The 13,797-nt window shown below is 36.9% G+C and overlaps 1 protein-coding gene across 4 annotated transcripts in view; it reads left to right on the top strand.

The window, feature by feature from the left end:
* fynb (FYN proto-oncogene, Src family tyrosine kinase b) overlaps positions 1 to 13,413 on the top strand; it is a 52,179-nt gene extending 38,766 nt beyond the window's left edge. For 2 of the 4 annotated variants that reach the window (XM_022667246.2, XM_007259901.3), the window contains exons 7-12: positions 2,420 to 2,584; positions 4,771 to 4,950; positions 6,301 to 6,377; positions 6,474 to 6,627; positions 8,279 to 8,410; positions 9,479 to 13,413. In XM_022667246.2, the coding sequence (XP_022522967.1) occupies positions 2,420 to 2,584; positions 4,771 to 4,950; positions 6,301 to 6,377; positions 6,474 to 6,627; positions 8,279 to 8,410; positions 9,479 to 9,687 (917 nt within the window). In that variant the 3' untranslated portion in view covers positions 9,688 to 13,413. Of the gene's footprint in view, positions 1 to 2,419; positions 2,585 to 3,023; positions 3,180 to 4,770; positions 4,951 to 6,300; positions 6,378 to 6,473; positions 6,628 to 8,278; positions 8,411 to 9,478 lie in introns of all 4 variants that reach the window. The other 2 variants (XM_007259902.3, XM_049477779.1) reach the window with 2 other exon arrangements.
* Positions 13,414 to 13,797: the final 384 nt, after the last annotated feature.

Below are 13,797 nucleotides of genomic sequence, written 5' to 3' on the forward strand. Positions count from 1 at the left end.
TGCACTGGTGGGATGGGATGGGATATGTTGGTTGGTTTGGAATGCGCTGACTGGGTTGGAATGCATTGCTGGCGTGAGTTGGGATGCATTGGGTTAAGATGTTGTGTTGTTTGGAATGGGATGTCTATTTGGTTCTTGTAGGGTTGGGAGGTATCTCTTTCTTTTCATTAAGTCATATCATACCACCTCTAAACATTGATGTCATTACTAATCGATTACTGGGGGCAGGGAGTACATCAATGACTATTTCGTCGCTGTCCAATGAAAAACACTTATCTCCATTTTTGTCGATTTTTAGTTTACTACATAATTTGAACAAACAAACTGTCCCTCACACTATGCCAAGATTTCATGATGAACGGACCAATAGAAACTCTTCAAAATGACCTGAAATATATTTTTTTTACATTGACTTCCATTAAACGTTTACAAGGTTTTTTTCTCTCTCCTGTAAAGTTGCTGTTTTGGAGATAAGTGTATTGGTTTTGAAATAATGGGGTATTAGTTTGCAGGGTAGAGATATAACAGTAGAAAAAACTGTAGAAAACAGGACATGGAAAAGAGAAAACAGAAAGGAAGGAAAAACAAAAATGTTAAAAGGGTTTTAGGCTAACACTTGTGAGTTTACCAAGAAGAAAGAGCCTGATCCAGCAGCACAACCAGGTAGCAGACAGCAGGGGGAGTAGCTTAGAAAATAAGGGGAAAGAGAAGAAAAAAGAAGAAAACAAGAAAGAAATAAAGAGGGTTATAAATATGAATAAAATTCTGAAGAGTCATTTTTGAGTAAATTCTGGTTGTTGCTGATCTGTGACAAATAACTTTACAGCAAGGCACGTCCATTAGAACCATGTTGGCATATACGTAAATGCTATATTTTCCTATAGAAATAATTGTTGGATGCACTTCCATCTAAAGGGAAGAATGTTTTGAGGCACATTAAGTGGATTTCTTCATCTTAATTTACTTACATTTTATTTTATTTATTTTATTTAGGCTCATTTAGTTCTTTACAACACATAACATGGACCTATTGTTTTTACATCTGTTTTAAGCGTGTTATTACTAAACAGGTACATTTGTTTCGTTGGGAATTGTGGGTTTGGTTAGGTTGAAATGATGTGTAGTTTGGGTGGGGATGTGTATTTGATTCTAGTAGAGATAGGAGGTATCTTGTATTATCTCTAAACACTGATGTCATGTTTGATGTTACTTAGGGCAGGGAATTAATCTAGTAGTGTAAATTTTCCAAGTACTGATTTTAAAATAATGCATAATGATTTTGCATTCTGGATGTAAATGCAAATATCTATAGCAGGAGAGACAGCAAGGTAAAGGCAAGTCAAACCAGGCATTACCGGGAAAAAAACAGTAGGAACAGTACTTGAGAAAGAGAAAACAGAAAAAAGACCAAATAAATAAAAAAACGCTAAAAGGATTTTGGCTAACACTGGTGAGCCTGATCCAGCGGTAGGTAGGCACCAGCACCAGACCATGAATAGACTCACACTAGCATCTAACAGACAGCAGGGGTATTAGCATTAGGATATGGGAAGAAAGAAGAGAGAAAACTATTAGAGGGTTATGAATATCAATAGTTCTAACACTCCATTCTGGTTATTGCTAAACTATTTCACATAACTTTACAGCTAGACATGTCCATTAGAACCATGTTGTGTATAAGTATATAAGTGCTTTATTTTTATTAATAATGATTGTGGATTATGGATAAAAAAAGAGACTTTAAAAACTTTAAAATGACGAGCTTCTTTGATTTTACCAAATTAAAAACCTCTGGAATATAATGAAGAGGACTGTGGATGATTACAAGCCATTAAACTAAGGTGAACTGATCTAATATTTGCACCAGTAGTGGCACAAAGTTATCCAAAAGCAGTGTGTAAGACTGGTGGAGGATAACATGCCAAGATGCATGAAAACAGTGATTAAAAACAGGGTTATTCCACCAAATATTGATTTCTGAACTCTTAAACTTTATGAATATGAACTTGTTTTCTTTGCATTATTTGAGAGCTGAAAGCTCTGCCCCTTTATTGTTATTTCAGCCTTTTCTCATTGTCTGCAAATAAATGCTCTAAATGACAATATTTTAATTTGGAATTTGGGAGAAATGTTGTTTTTTAGTTTATAGAATAAAACAACAATGATCATTTTACTCAAATATATGCCTATGAATAGCAAAATCAGAGAAACTGATTCAGAAACTGAAGTGGTCTCTTAATTTTTTCCAGAGCTGTTTTCATCTTTGCTTTCTTTTAGAGGCTTTGCATCTACAGTGTTTTTCTCTCTGCTTTTCTGCAGGTCTTTCCTAACCTTCACACTTCTTCCTTCCTTTCTGTATGTGTGTATGTGTGTGTGCATAAATGCTGTGTGTTTATGTGTGCGTGCTGGTATGGGTCAGAGAGGGCCGCAGGCCTGTGCTGCCGCTTGATCGTTCCATGTCATAAAGGGATGCCACGTCTGACAGACCTGTCAGTCAAAACCAAAGACGTGTGGGAGATTCCGCGGGAATCACTGCAGCTCATAAAGAGGCTGGGCAACGGCCAGTTTGGGGAGGTCTGGATGGGTATGGCCACTCCCATGGCGCATAGTAACAACCCCTAGTAACGGCTGCATGTAGCAGACGTTGCTTGAAAAGAACAGTCGTGTGGAGAGACGGAGGGGTTCACCCCTCAAAGTCTTGGAGTCCTCATAAGCAAGCATATTAGTAAATATAAAACAACAGGACCTGGTTTAAAACATGATGTTGTAGTTGGCTTCTTATTTAAAATAAGATATTTCCAATACCACCTTTAGTTGTGTAGAATTCGGCGGATTAATCTCAGAATTTAGAATTGAAAGGTAAACCATTTAAGGTGGACTGGAAGTAAAAAAGGTTTTAAGTTTTAGGGTTACAGTGGGACTCTTGATCACAGTATCTTCTCCGTCTCTCCGTCTGCATGCCCCCACCCTCCCCTGTGGTCATGATGGTTAACCCCCCCCCTCCGCTTCTTCCCTCCCTATAGTGCATGCGGATGGTTTGTGCTATCATTTAACGGGCGTGTGTGTAAACTCCACACCAGACACGGTGGGTCTTACCCACGATGCCTGGGAAATCACACGTGAGTCTCTGCAGCTGGAGATCAAGCTGGGTGCAGGGTGTTTTGCTGAAGTCTGGTATGGTAAGATCAACATTACCACAATTAACTCACTAATAACTGATAAATTAACCCTTAGAATCACCTTTGTTTTTAATTCAGTTTACATTGCTTAGTAATAACTTAGTTTAAATGTTAGTACTGTTAAAGACAGTGATATTCAAATGTCTGAGAGATTTAACATTTCTATAACCTGTACCATATACAGCAGCTTAATCCCACCCACTATATAGCTCCATTCGGTCTACAGCAGTTTAGCTCCACCCATTCGGTCTACAGCAGTTTAGCTCCACCCATTCAGTCTACAGCAGTTTAGCTCCACCCATTCAGTCTACAGCAGTTTAGCTCCACCCATTCAGTCTACAGCAGTTTAGCCCTGATCAGATGTGTTTTTATTTTATTCTGCAGTTGTTACAGGATGAAATTAACAGTTTGGTTCTTTCTTTAAACCTAGTTTCTGAGAGAAAAGTCAGATTAGATTGCAGAGTGATTCTAAGGGTTAATTATGTTCCTGCTGTGAATCTGATCAGAGCTGGTAAAGGGATAGTAAAGGGTGATTTAATCTGACTCGCACAGTAAAACCAGTTTTAGATCCAGTCTTTTTTTAAACCAATTCATAAAATCACTGATTGGAGCATATGTCTTCTGTCTAAAGCCAAGTTTAAACACAGGCTGAAAACACTGTATTTTTGTACAAAATATGCATAGTCATATTCATGATAACTGAGCTTTTAATGCAGCTCTACATTTTTTTAATCAGAAAACTTAAAGAACTCATCCTATGACACCCTTTATTTAGCTCTGTATCTATGCTTCTGATTTAGAGATTTATATTAAGGGTAAGTACTAAGAGAGAGAGGGAGAGAGAGTGATGTATTACTCGCTCTCTCTTTCTATTTCTCTTTTGTAGCCATTTGTTCCTGTATCTTTAATCCTGCAGTCTGCCCACCATTATAAACATGAAATCAGATTCTAACAACGATTCAAATTGATACAGAGATTTAGAATCTAATTCTGACAGATTCAGATTTAGACAGTGAATCAGATTCAGAAAGAGAATCAAAGTCTGATTCAGAGAGAGAACCCGAATTGGCCAGCTAATCAAAATAAGACAAAGAATAAGAATCAACTAGAAAATTAGACCAAAATTGTATAGTACCAAAATCGGATAGAAAACTGGAATCAGATTTAAACTGAGTATTAGAGTTAAATTAGATTAAATGAGTTTCAGACAGGGATTAAGGTTTAGAATTAAACAGAATATCTGATTTAGCCAATAATCAATGGTTGATATTAATATTAAAAATAAAGTGATTTACACTGTAACTATTATTTACTGTGTTTAAATGCAGGCAGGCTGCAGTATACAGGATGTTATCCTGATTTTATATCACTTCTTCTCAGTCCTGAATCCAGACCAGTTAAATGTACCAAAAAAATGATTCTAAAGCATCACTGTATAAAGTCAGTGTTAAATTCAGGCAGGATCCTGTATTATAAGGAATATAATAGTCTGGATTCTGTGTGACTGGTAGAAGTTCTCCAACAGGGTTTACCTCATAAATCACATTGTCTGATTATTTATTAATTGTGTGTGTTTTTGTGCTAACCTCAGGCACGTGGAACGGGACCACTAAAGTGGCGGTGAAGACGCTGAAGCCGGGCACCATGTCCCCCGAATCTTTCCTGGAAGAGGCTCAGATCATGAAGAAACTTCGGCATGATAAGCTGGTCCAGCTCTACGCTGTCGTCTCTGAGGAACCCATCTACATCGTCACTGAGTACATGAGCAAAGGTCAGAAGAGATAGAAGAAAACACATTATTCCGTGTTTTATCTACAGTATTGTGCAAACATTTAGGCCCCAAAGCAAACTACACTAATGAATTTATCTCAGGAATATGAGTGTTTTTACCTAAAAAAGCACCATGTATGATTTGAACAGATGCAAATAAACACAAATACAGTAAAATGTAACAAGTAATTCTCATTTTTAACTAAGTATGTTATATCCTGTGAGCCAAGCTGAAGAACAAAGTGTAGTTCCAGATTTCTCCTGGATTCTCCTCAGCCAGCATGTGTATATGTTCAGTTCCGTCAGCAGCTCACCTGATTTACCATATTTACCAATTTACCAAACCAGGTGTTTATAAGAAATAGCTCTATTAAAGTCAGATGAGGAGAGATTAGGAGATATTTTAAGGAAAACAGTGCTGTAAAAGCTCTGCTTTTTGTAAAATAGCTGTTTGTATTTATTGTAATTCTAGTGTTTTACCGAGCTAATAAACTCTTTAAGCTTCTTTAAAATTCCCACAGGTGTCTAAAACATTTGCACAATACTGTATGTGTCTATATTGTGGTTAGATCTAATTTACCAGGTTCTAAATAAAATGTCATATTTTCCCAGTCAAAATGTCGACCAGTTGATGAACTTGTTTACTTGGAATGTTTTCTCCCTCTGTTTGGTTTGGTTTCACACAGACATTAAACTAAATGGCCCAAAATGTGCACCAATGAACAACACCAGCACACTTTGTCCTCTGATTGGTCAGATCTGTCTGCAGCAGGAGCAAGAAAGTAAAAATAGCGAGAAGATTCTGTGTTCCAGCGCGTGTATCTGTGCAGTGTAAAACTAGGCCCTGAATATTTGTAATAGTTTTTAATAGGGCGTGCAGCGCAAATGTACATGTAGTACACACTGTATTAAAAACAGCATGAAACAGTTTAGCATGGAGCAGCAGAGACAGTGTTTGTTCATAGCTGTGGTAATTAGCGTTATCTGGCTATTATATCAGATTAAACTGCACCTTATCAGCAGTTTAGCTCATATAATATGAGTACCAGTATATTTAATCGCTGAGTCGGATCGAGACCAGAGCACGTTCTTACCACAAGTGAACCCCTACAGAGTTTGTTTAGGACCAAACAGAGACCACCTCCTCTAGGAGTTGTTTTAATCCGCACCTAAGTGTGATTACTGTTTTCACACCTGCTCAATCGAACCGCCCTAAGAGTACAAACAAACCCATATCTGTTTTAACTGAACCAAACTGTGCTTGTTTTGAAAAAACACCTTAAATGACTTTTGCCTATTAGGTTTTGTGATGTAAGCAGCAGGGTTATGGTTATATGTGTGTGTGCTGTAGGAAGTCTGCTGGATTTCCTGAAGGATGGAGAAGGACGAGCTCTAAAGCTGCCCAACCTTGTCGACATGGCTGCACAGGTATCCCAGCGTGCTCTGCCTTCCAAAATATCAACCCATACAAGAAGTTTAAACACTCTGGTGATGGTGTGTGTATACGCGTGTATTTGTGTTCAGGTGGCTGGAGGTATGGCCTACATTGAGAGGATGAACTACATCCACAGAGATCTGCGTTCAGCCAACATCCTGGTTGGAGACAATCTGGTGTGCAAGATCGCAGACTTTGGGCTGGCCCGACTCATTGAGGACAATGAGTATACTGCTAGACAAGGTTAGAGAGACCTGATAATATTATTAATTTTTGGATGCATGGCGCCGAGGGGTCCAGCGGTCTAAAGCGCTGCCACTATGAGCGGGAGGTCACAGGTAACTTGTCAGCAAGCTGCCAGCGCTCAGAGGGAGCACAATTGGCCCTGCTCCCTCCGGGTGGGTAGATGGCGCTTTCTCCCCACATCACTCCTAGGGTCATGTCCACAGCACAGTTGTCTGTGAGCTGATGTATCAGAACCGAGCCGCTGTGCTTTCCTCCAAGCGTGCTGGCTGCTCGGCAATGCTGCAGCTGCAGCAGCTCGAAAAGAAGCGGTGGCTGACTTCACATGTATCGGAGGAGGCATGTGCTAGTCTTCACCCTCCTGGTGTTGGGGCATCACTAGTGGTAGGGGGAGTGGGTTGTGTAATTGGTTGTGCTAAATTGGGGAGAAAATGGGAAAAATTAGAAATAAAAAATATTTAATTTATTAACACACAGGTTAACAGACCACTGAGGTAATGCAACTGGTCTAATACACCTGTAATCATTAACATACCTGTCTTAATATATGGTGGCATTAATTAACATACCTGTTTATGACACACATCTAAATAGATTTGTCTTGTTTTCAACATGTTTGGTTTAACTCACTTGGCTTGCTACATCTTAATACACCTATCTTAGCATTTAATATCTGATTTAAACACCTGGTCTAATATACCTGACTATAAACTATGCCTGGTTTAGCACACGTGGCTTTATATACAGCTCTAAAAAAATTAGAGACCACTTAAAAATTAAGAGTTTCTTTGATATTACCAAATTGAAAACCTCTGGACTACAATCAAGAGAAACAACCAGGATGAACTGCTTTAATGTTTGCATCAGGAGTGGCATAAAATTATCCAAAAGCAGTGTGTAAGAGTGGTGGAGGAAAACATGCCAATTTGCATGAAGACTGTGATTAAAAGTAGGGTTATTCCACCAAATATTGATTTCTGAACTTTTAAAACTTTATGAATATGAACTTGTTTTCTTTGCATTATTTAAGGTCTGAAAATTATGTATCTTTTTTTTTTATTTCAGCCATTTCTCTTTTTTTGCAAATAAATGTTCTAAATGACAATATTTTTATTTGGAATTTGGAATAAATGTTGTTTGTAGTTTCTAGGAAAAAAAACAACAATCATAATTTTACTCAAATATATGCCTATAAATAGCAAAATCAAAGAAACTGATTCAGAAACTGAAGTGTTTTTTTTACAGATCTGTTTTTCTCCTATTACACATGCTAATATTCCTTGATGAATGCCAGGTCCTAATACCCTTGTAATAATATGTTACGTTTAACACAATATGTCTTAAAATGCCTACATTATTAACACATTTTAAAGCATAGTATACCACTATATAACTATATAAGTAATATGAACCACATAATACACATTTAATACATCTGTTTCAACACAGATAGTTTAATACTACTTGGCTTCATATACCTGGTTCAATACACCTGTCATAACATGCCTGGTTCAATGCACCTGAATATGCCCAGCTTTAAAAGCATGTCCTAATGCACATGGTTTAATACACCTGTCTTAATGCACATGGCCTTTATACATTTATATATGGTTATATTTATATCTGACCCTTTGCTATCTCTGTTACACAGGAGCGAAGTTCCCCATTAAGTGGACGGCCCCAGAAGCAGCACTTTATGGTAAATTCACCATTAAATCAGACGTCTGGTCATTTGGCATCCTCCTCACAGAACTCGTGACTAAAGGCAGAGTGCCATACCCTGGTGAGTTAATCCCAAATATACCCACCCCCACCCCCCCACACACACCCATACAGTACCTTCTGTTTTATCAAATTATTGTAATACAAATTAAAATACAAATCCTGCATTTTAGTGTCACACTTTTACTCATTTGTAAACAATTAAAGTGAAACACTTTGTGTATTTCATTATTTGGCAAATACCTCGGCAAAGTTACATAAACTTTGAAATTTATTCTGTCACATTCAGGCTAACTTGCCATTGTAGCCTAGCTATTGGCTAATGTCATCACAATCTGCTTTAAATAAATATGTGCATTTTGACAGGAAACGGATATGTGTATATGTAAATACAGTACCAGTCAAAAGTTTGGACACATCTTCTCATTCAATGTTTTACTTTATTTCCTTTTTAAATTATTTTTTTACATTGTAGAATAATATTAAAGACAGTATTCGAGATAACAAAAAAAAGTGTTTGGTCTCCACAAACCCCTGATATAAACCTGATAAACTGAGATTTGGGATGAGCTGGAGCTTCATCCCAAAGATAAAGCAGTGTGAAGAAAAAGCAGCAATTATTGTTCAGTAATTTCTTCAAGATGCTGAGAAAACTATTCCAGGTGACTCTCCCTCATGAAGACACTGAGATTAAAATACCAAGAGTGTGCAGATCTGTCCTCAAAGATAAATGTGGTACTTAAAATAATCTAAAGTATAGAACATATTCTGGTTTGTTTAACTTTTTTTGTTTACAAAATAATTCTACATGTGTTCCTGTATAGCTTTAATGACTTTTTTAATGACTTGATTGTGATATTAAATCACAATGTAAAAAATCATAAAAAGAAAGAAAACATTAAATGAAAAGAGGTGTGTCCAAACTTTTGACTGGTACTGTATAATACTGCGTAATGTTTCATGATTTAAATTTATTAAATTGCTCTTCTAATAATATAACAAATATACCCCATATTTCATTTTTTTAATCCTATCTGAAAAGAAAATGCATGTGAACTCCCTCACTTATATAAACTATAATAAAATATACAGAGGTTAACTGAGTGTGTGTGTGTGTGTGTGTGTTAAGGGATGAACAATCGGGAGGTTCTAGAGCAGGTAGAGCGGGGGTACCGCATGCAGTGTCCGTCGGACTGCCCCAGTTCTCTGCATGAGCTGATGGTTCTGTGCTGGAAGAAGGAGCCGGAAGAGAGGCCCACCTTCGAGTATCTGCAGGCCTTCCTGGAGGACTACTTCACCGCCACGGAGCCGCAGTACCAGCCTGGAGACAACCTTTAACCCACCCCTACTGATCCACACTGGGGAACACCCCTTTAGCGCCCCCTGCCTGTCTATATGTCATAGTAAAGCTTCACAACATACCAAACAGTTCCCTGCAGATGTGAAGCAGCTGGTGATTTTGGCGGAGAGAAAAATGTACAACTATGACACACTTGGACTGACAAATCAGACACTGAGCAGCGGAGCAGAAGGGGATTTGTGGGTAATGTAGGAAATGGGCAGGATGGAAATGGTGGTTGTTTAAGTTTTGGAATCTCCGGTTTGTCCACGAAAAAAGTTAAAGGAAATGGTTCTGCTTGGAATCATGACAGTCTGAGGCTTAAAAGGTTCTTTGACTGCATAAAAGGGTACTTTGCTTTTATAGATGTCTCTACATAGACCCATAATAACTTAAAAGAACCGTTTGGATGCTTAAATGTGCACCTGCCAGAATATTTAACAAACAATCTACAAAGTTAATGGTAAATATTAGGAGTGTAATGATTCAATGTATTATTTAATTCACTTTGATACAACACAATACAGTGTTTCTTGATTCAGTAGATTTTCCAATTGTGTAAAAATTGAGCAGTGGATAAAATATAACATGTATCACTTCAATATGTTTACTTTACTTATTAGAGCATTCGCCATTAATTCGTTTCGACAGCATCTCAATTTAATCTTCTACACTGCCAGTCAAAAGTTTTAGAACTCTTCCCAGTTTTGAATTCTTACAGTCTCAACATTGCACATTGCTGGAGGGACTGCTAATAAGGTGTTTCTGCAAGTGTACACATGCACACTGCCCAGCTGATTGGTTTTAAACAATGTGCTCAGGGGCCTAAAATGTTTGCACAGCACTCTAAGTGAGAAATCTAGTAAATTACAGTTACTGGTGATGTGACAATTTTCTGACTTTCAGCGTATGTGAAAAGCACCCTAATGATTAACGATGCAATGAAGTGGCGGTAATCAGTATAATATTTCAGCTTGTCTGCTTTATGATATTTTTCTTAGTTTTCTGTTCCTGTTTTTATTGTTTTCATCTTGTCTTTCTATTTCATTACCCATTAATCATAAGTCTAGCCACAGTAATAGCTGCCAGAATGAGATTTTTGGGGTTATTTTGTTTTTTTGTTTTGGTTTATCTTTCTTTTATCTTTCAAAAGGTTTCATATTTTATTAATGTTCTTTTTTTAAAGAATAGCTTGGCAATAAAAAAAACAATAAATAACATTTTATTCTGTGTAGTCCATCAGCCAAGACATGTTGAAGAAGTGAATTGAAATATATCCTAGCAAGAACCATAAACTGTGTCTGTACTTTAGTCAGTGTTATAGATAAATGGGACTCAAAACAGAACAAGAAACTATATAAAAAAGTCTATTTGAGAATTCCTGTCAAAACAATTCTATTCCACCTTAAATGGTCCAGTAGTTAGTCTGGCTTACATTATGCATTAGCTACATTTGTAGTGCCAAAGGTAATTAGTTGTTGGCAGGTGATATAGCAGTGAGGTTCTTTTTTTTGTTTAACTCCATGCTGAAGGTATTTTGTGTTCAGGCTGTTCTGCAGTCAGATGTATTTTCCTTCGCTCTTTTATTTGTATTTCCTCTGTACACTTCTGTTGTGTATTTGACTGGATTGATTGATTTCCTGTCTTTTAAAGTAGCTAATGCTAATGCTAGCATCACATCCACAAGTTGTTTTAGTTTAGTCAGGCTAGCAGTACACCTCAGAATCTCAGGCAAGGCAGCAGAAACAGGCTGCACTTCAAGATTATTTCAGACATTTTATGATCATGACACTGATTATGTAATTATTTAAACAATATTTCAGATTTATTTTATGACTAGACTTTAGGTCTTTCGTTGTTGTTTTTACAGCCAAAATGTGTCCTGACTCTTGATTTAATGGAGGAAAATGTAATACAAACGAAGTCTGCTGTAACAAGCACACATAGACATCTGAGCCTCTGAAAACTCCCTCACTGTCCAAATTTATTACGCCAAAAAGTTATGAACACACCGTAGTTTTGAGAAAATGTTGGGTCTGAAACCTCTCTTAAAGTTAAAAACCATTAAAATATTATATAAAATGATAGTCTCCAAAGGTATTTGTTCAGACCCGTGCACATGTGTTTCTTCTGGTTCTCCAATTTCATTGCTTTAAATTTTTTTAAGATTATAAAAGCAAGTTTGTTTCTAGTACATCTACTGTGCAGCTCAGAGTAACTTAAACATGCCGCTTTGGTGTTGTTTCGCATTGTAAACACACATGACTGTCAAAGACAGATTGTTAAAGTATGAGTTTAAAAAAAAATGTTAGCCTCATTAGCCTCATAACTCCAGTGATAATTGCTGGTGTATGAGTTTTCGATACATGTTAGCTACATTAGCCTCATATTTCCCATGCTAATTGCTGGGGTTTGAGTTTTCAATACGTTAGCTACATTAGCCTCATAGCTCCCATGCTAATTGCTGGTGTATGAGTTTTCTATACATGTTAGCTATATTAGCCTCATTGCTCCCATGCTAATTGCTGGGGTATAAGCTTTCCATAGTTGTTAGCTACATTAGCCTCACAGTTCTAGTGCTAATTGCTGGGGTATGAGTTTTCAAAACATGTTAGCTACAGTAGCTTTACAGTTCTAGTGCTAATGGCTGGGGTATGTTATTTCATTATTGTTAGCTTCATTAGCCTCATAGCTCCAGTGAAAATAGATGGGGTATGAGCTTTTAATACTGTAGCTACATAAGCCTCATAGTTCTAATGCAAATCTTCATATATCAAACATGTCTTGGCTAATCGACTGCACATGTAGTATAAAGACTGGGGTAATCCGTTTTTTTTTTTTTTTGCCAGACTGTCGCTTTACAGCAGAAAAGTTTCTTTTAAAAAATATAACAAAAGCTATTTTAAAAATAATAATATATGTTGCTTTTTGTATTTTGTCGAATGTTATGAGAGTATTTTTTAGACATATCCTCAGCTGGGCCAGACAGAGTGAATGATTACTTGAAGCGGATCTTTATTTCAGATTAAGGACAAAAGTTTGACGGCCACGTTTTCAGTGGTGTTACTTTACCCTACCCCCCTTCTCAGGTCTTACAATGATCAGACCCTTGGAAGGACTCTCACGGACCACTCCTCCACGTCATTACGTCTTCTCTCTCTGTGACACAGCAGGATGGACGTTTTTTTTCTTTTTAATGTTTTGTTTTTTATCCTCTGCCATAATGTTTAATATTTAACTATAGCTTTATAATAGAGTGAATTTTGAAGGGAATATATCTCCTCCAGTCAGAAGTCTGAGCACACCTGAGTTAATGAACATTTTATGTTTTTTGACCTAAAGGTAAAAAAAATTAAATGCTTGAGATTTTATTCTAAAACAATTAATAGTGATCTTGATGCCTGCGTATGAATTTATTCTTGTAACAACTTCTAAGAAATTACGCTTTTTAACTGTCATTTTATAGTTTATTGTCTTTACCCTTATGTTATATTCTAACACATTAAAATAACACCAAGAACTCTTCATGATCAGGTGTGTAAATCCTTGGACTGGAGCAGTATGTTGTAACAGGGCTGGATGATGATGAAGAAAATGCTGTTTGCTTTTACAGTAACTTTACTGTATCAGAAAATCCACTCTGCTATATTTTCCATCTCAATTTAAACATTTCCTTTTGTTAACCGTTTGATTTACCATTTGAAAATAAAGTACAGTATTTTACACTTTCTTGTCAAGTTTTTTGCAACCCAATTTTTACATTGTCGGAAAGAGCTGATTCATTCAATATGATTAGAATTCAGTTGTATCCGTATCCATGTCAAAGGATAAGTGACTTTTACTTGAAATAACTCATTACAACGTTACTTCAACTGGAGATTAGACCTGAAAGCATGTGACTTGAACTTACAGTAAGTGACTTTGACTTGAAAAATCAGTGACTTAGACTTAAAGGCAAATTATATAACGCTTTTTAACAAAGCTGCTTTACAGAAATGCAAAAAAAGCAGGACAGAGAATCGGACAAACTAAACAAAACATAGAACCCTCAGTGAGAAACATAAGGCATAGAAAAACTCCCTCAGAGCTGGAGGAGGAAGACCAGGGCT

The sequence above is a fragment of the Astyanax mexicanus genome, chromosome 1 (assembly GCF_023375975.1).
Source record: "Astyanax mexicanus isolate ESR-SI-001 chromosome 1, AstMex3_surface, whole genome shotgun sequence".
Classification (NCBI taxonomy): Eukaryota; Metazoa; Chordata; class Actinopteri; order Characiformes; family Acestrorhamphidae; genus Astyanax; species Astyanax mexicanus.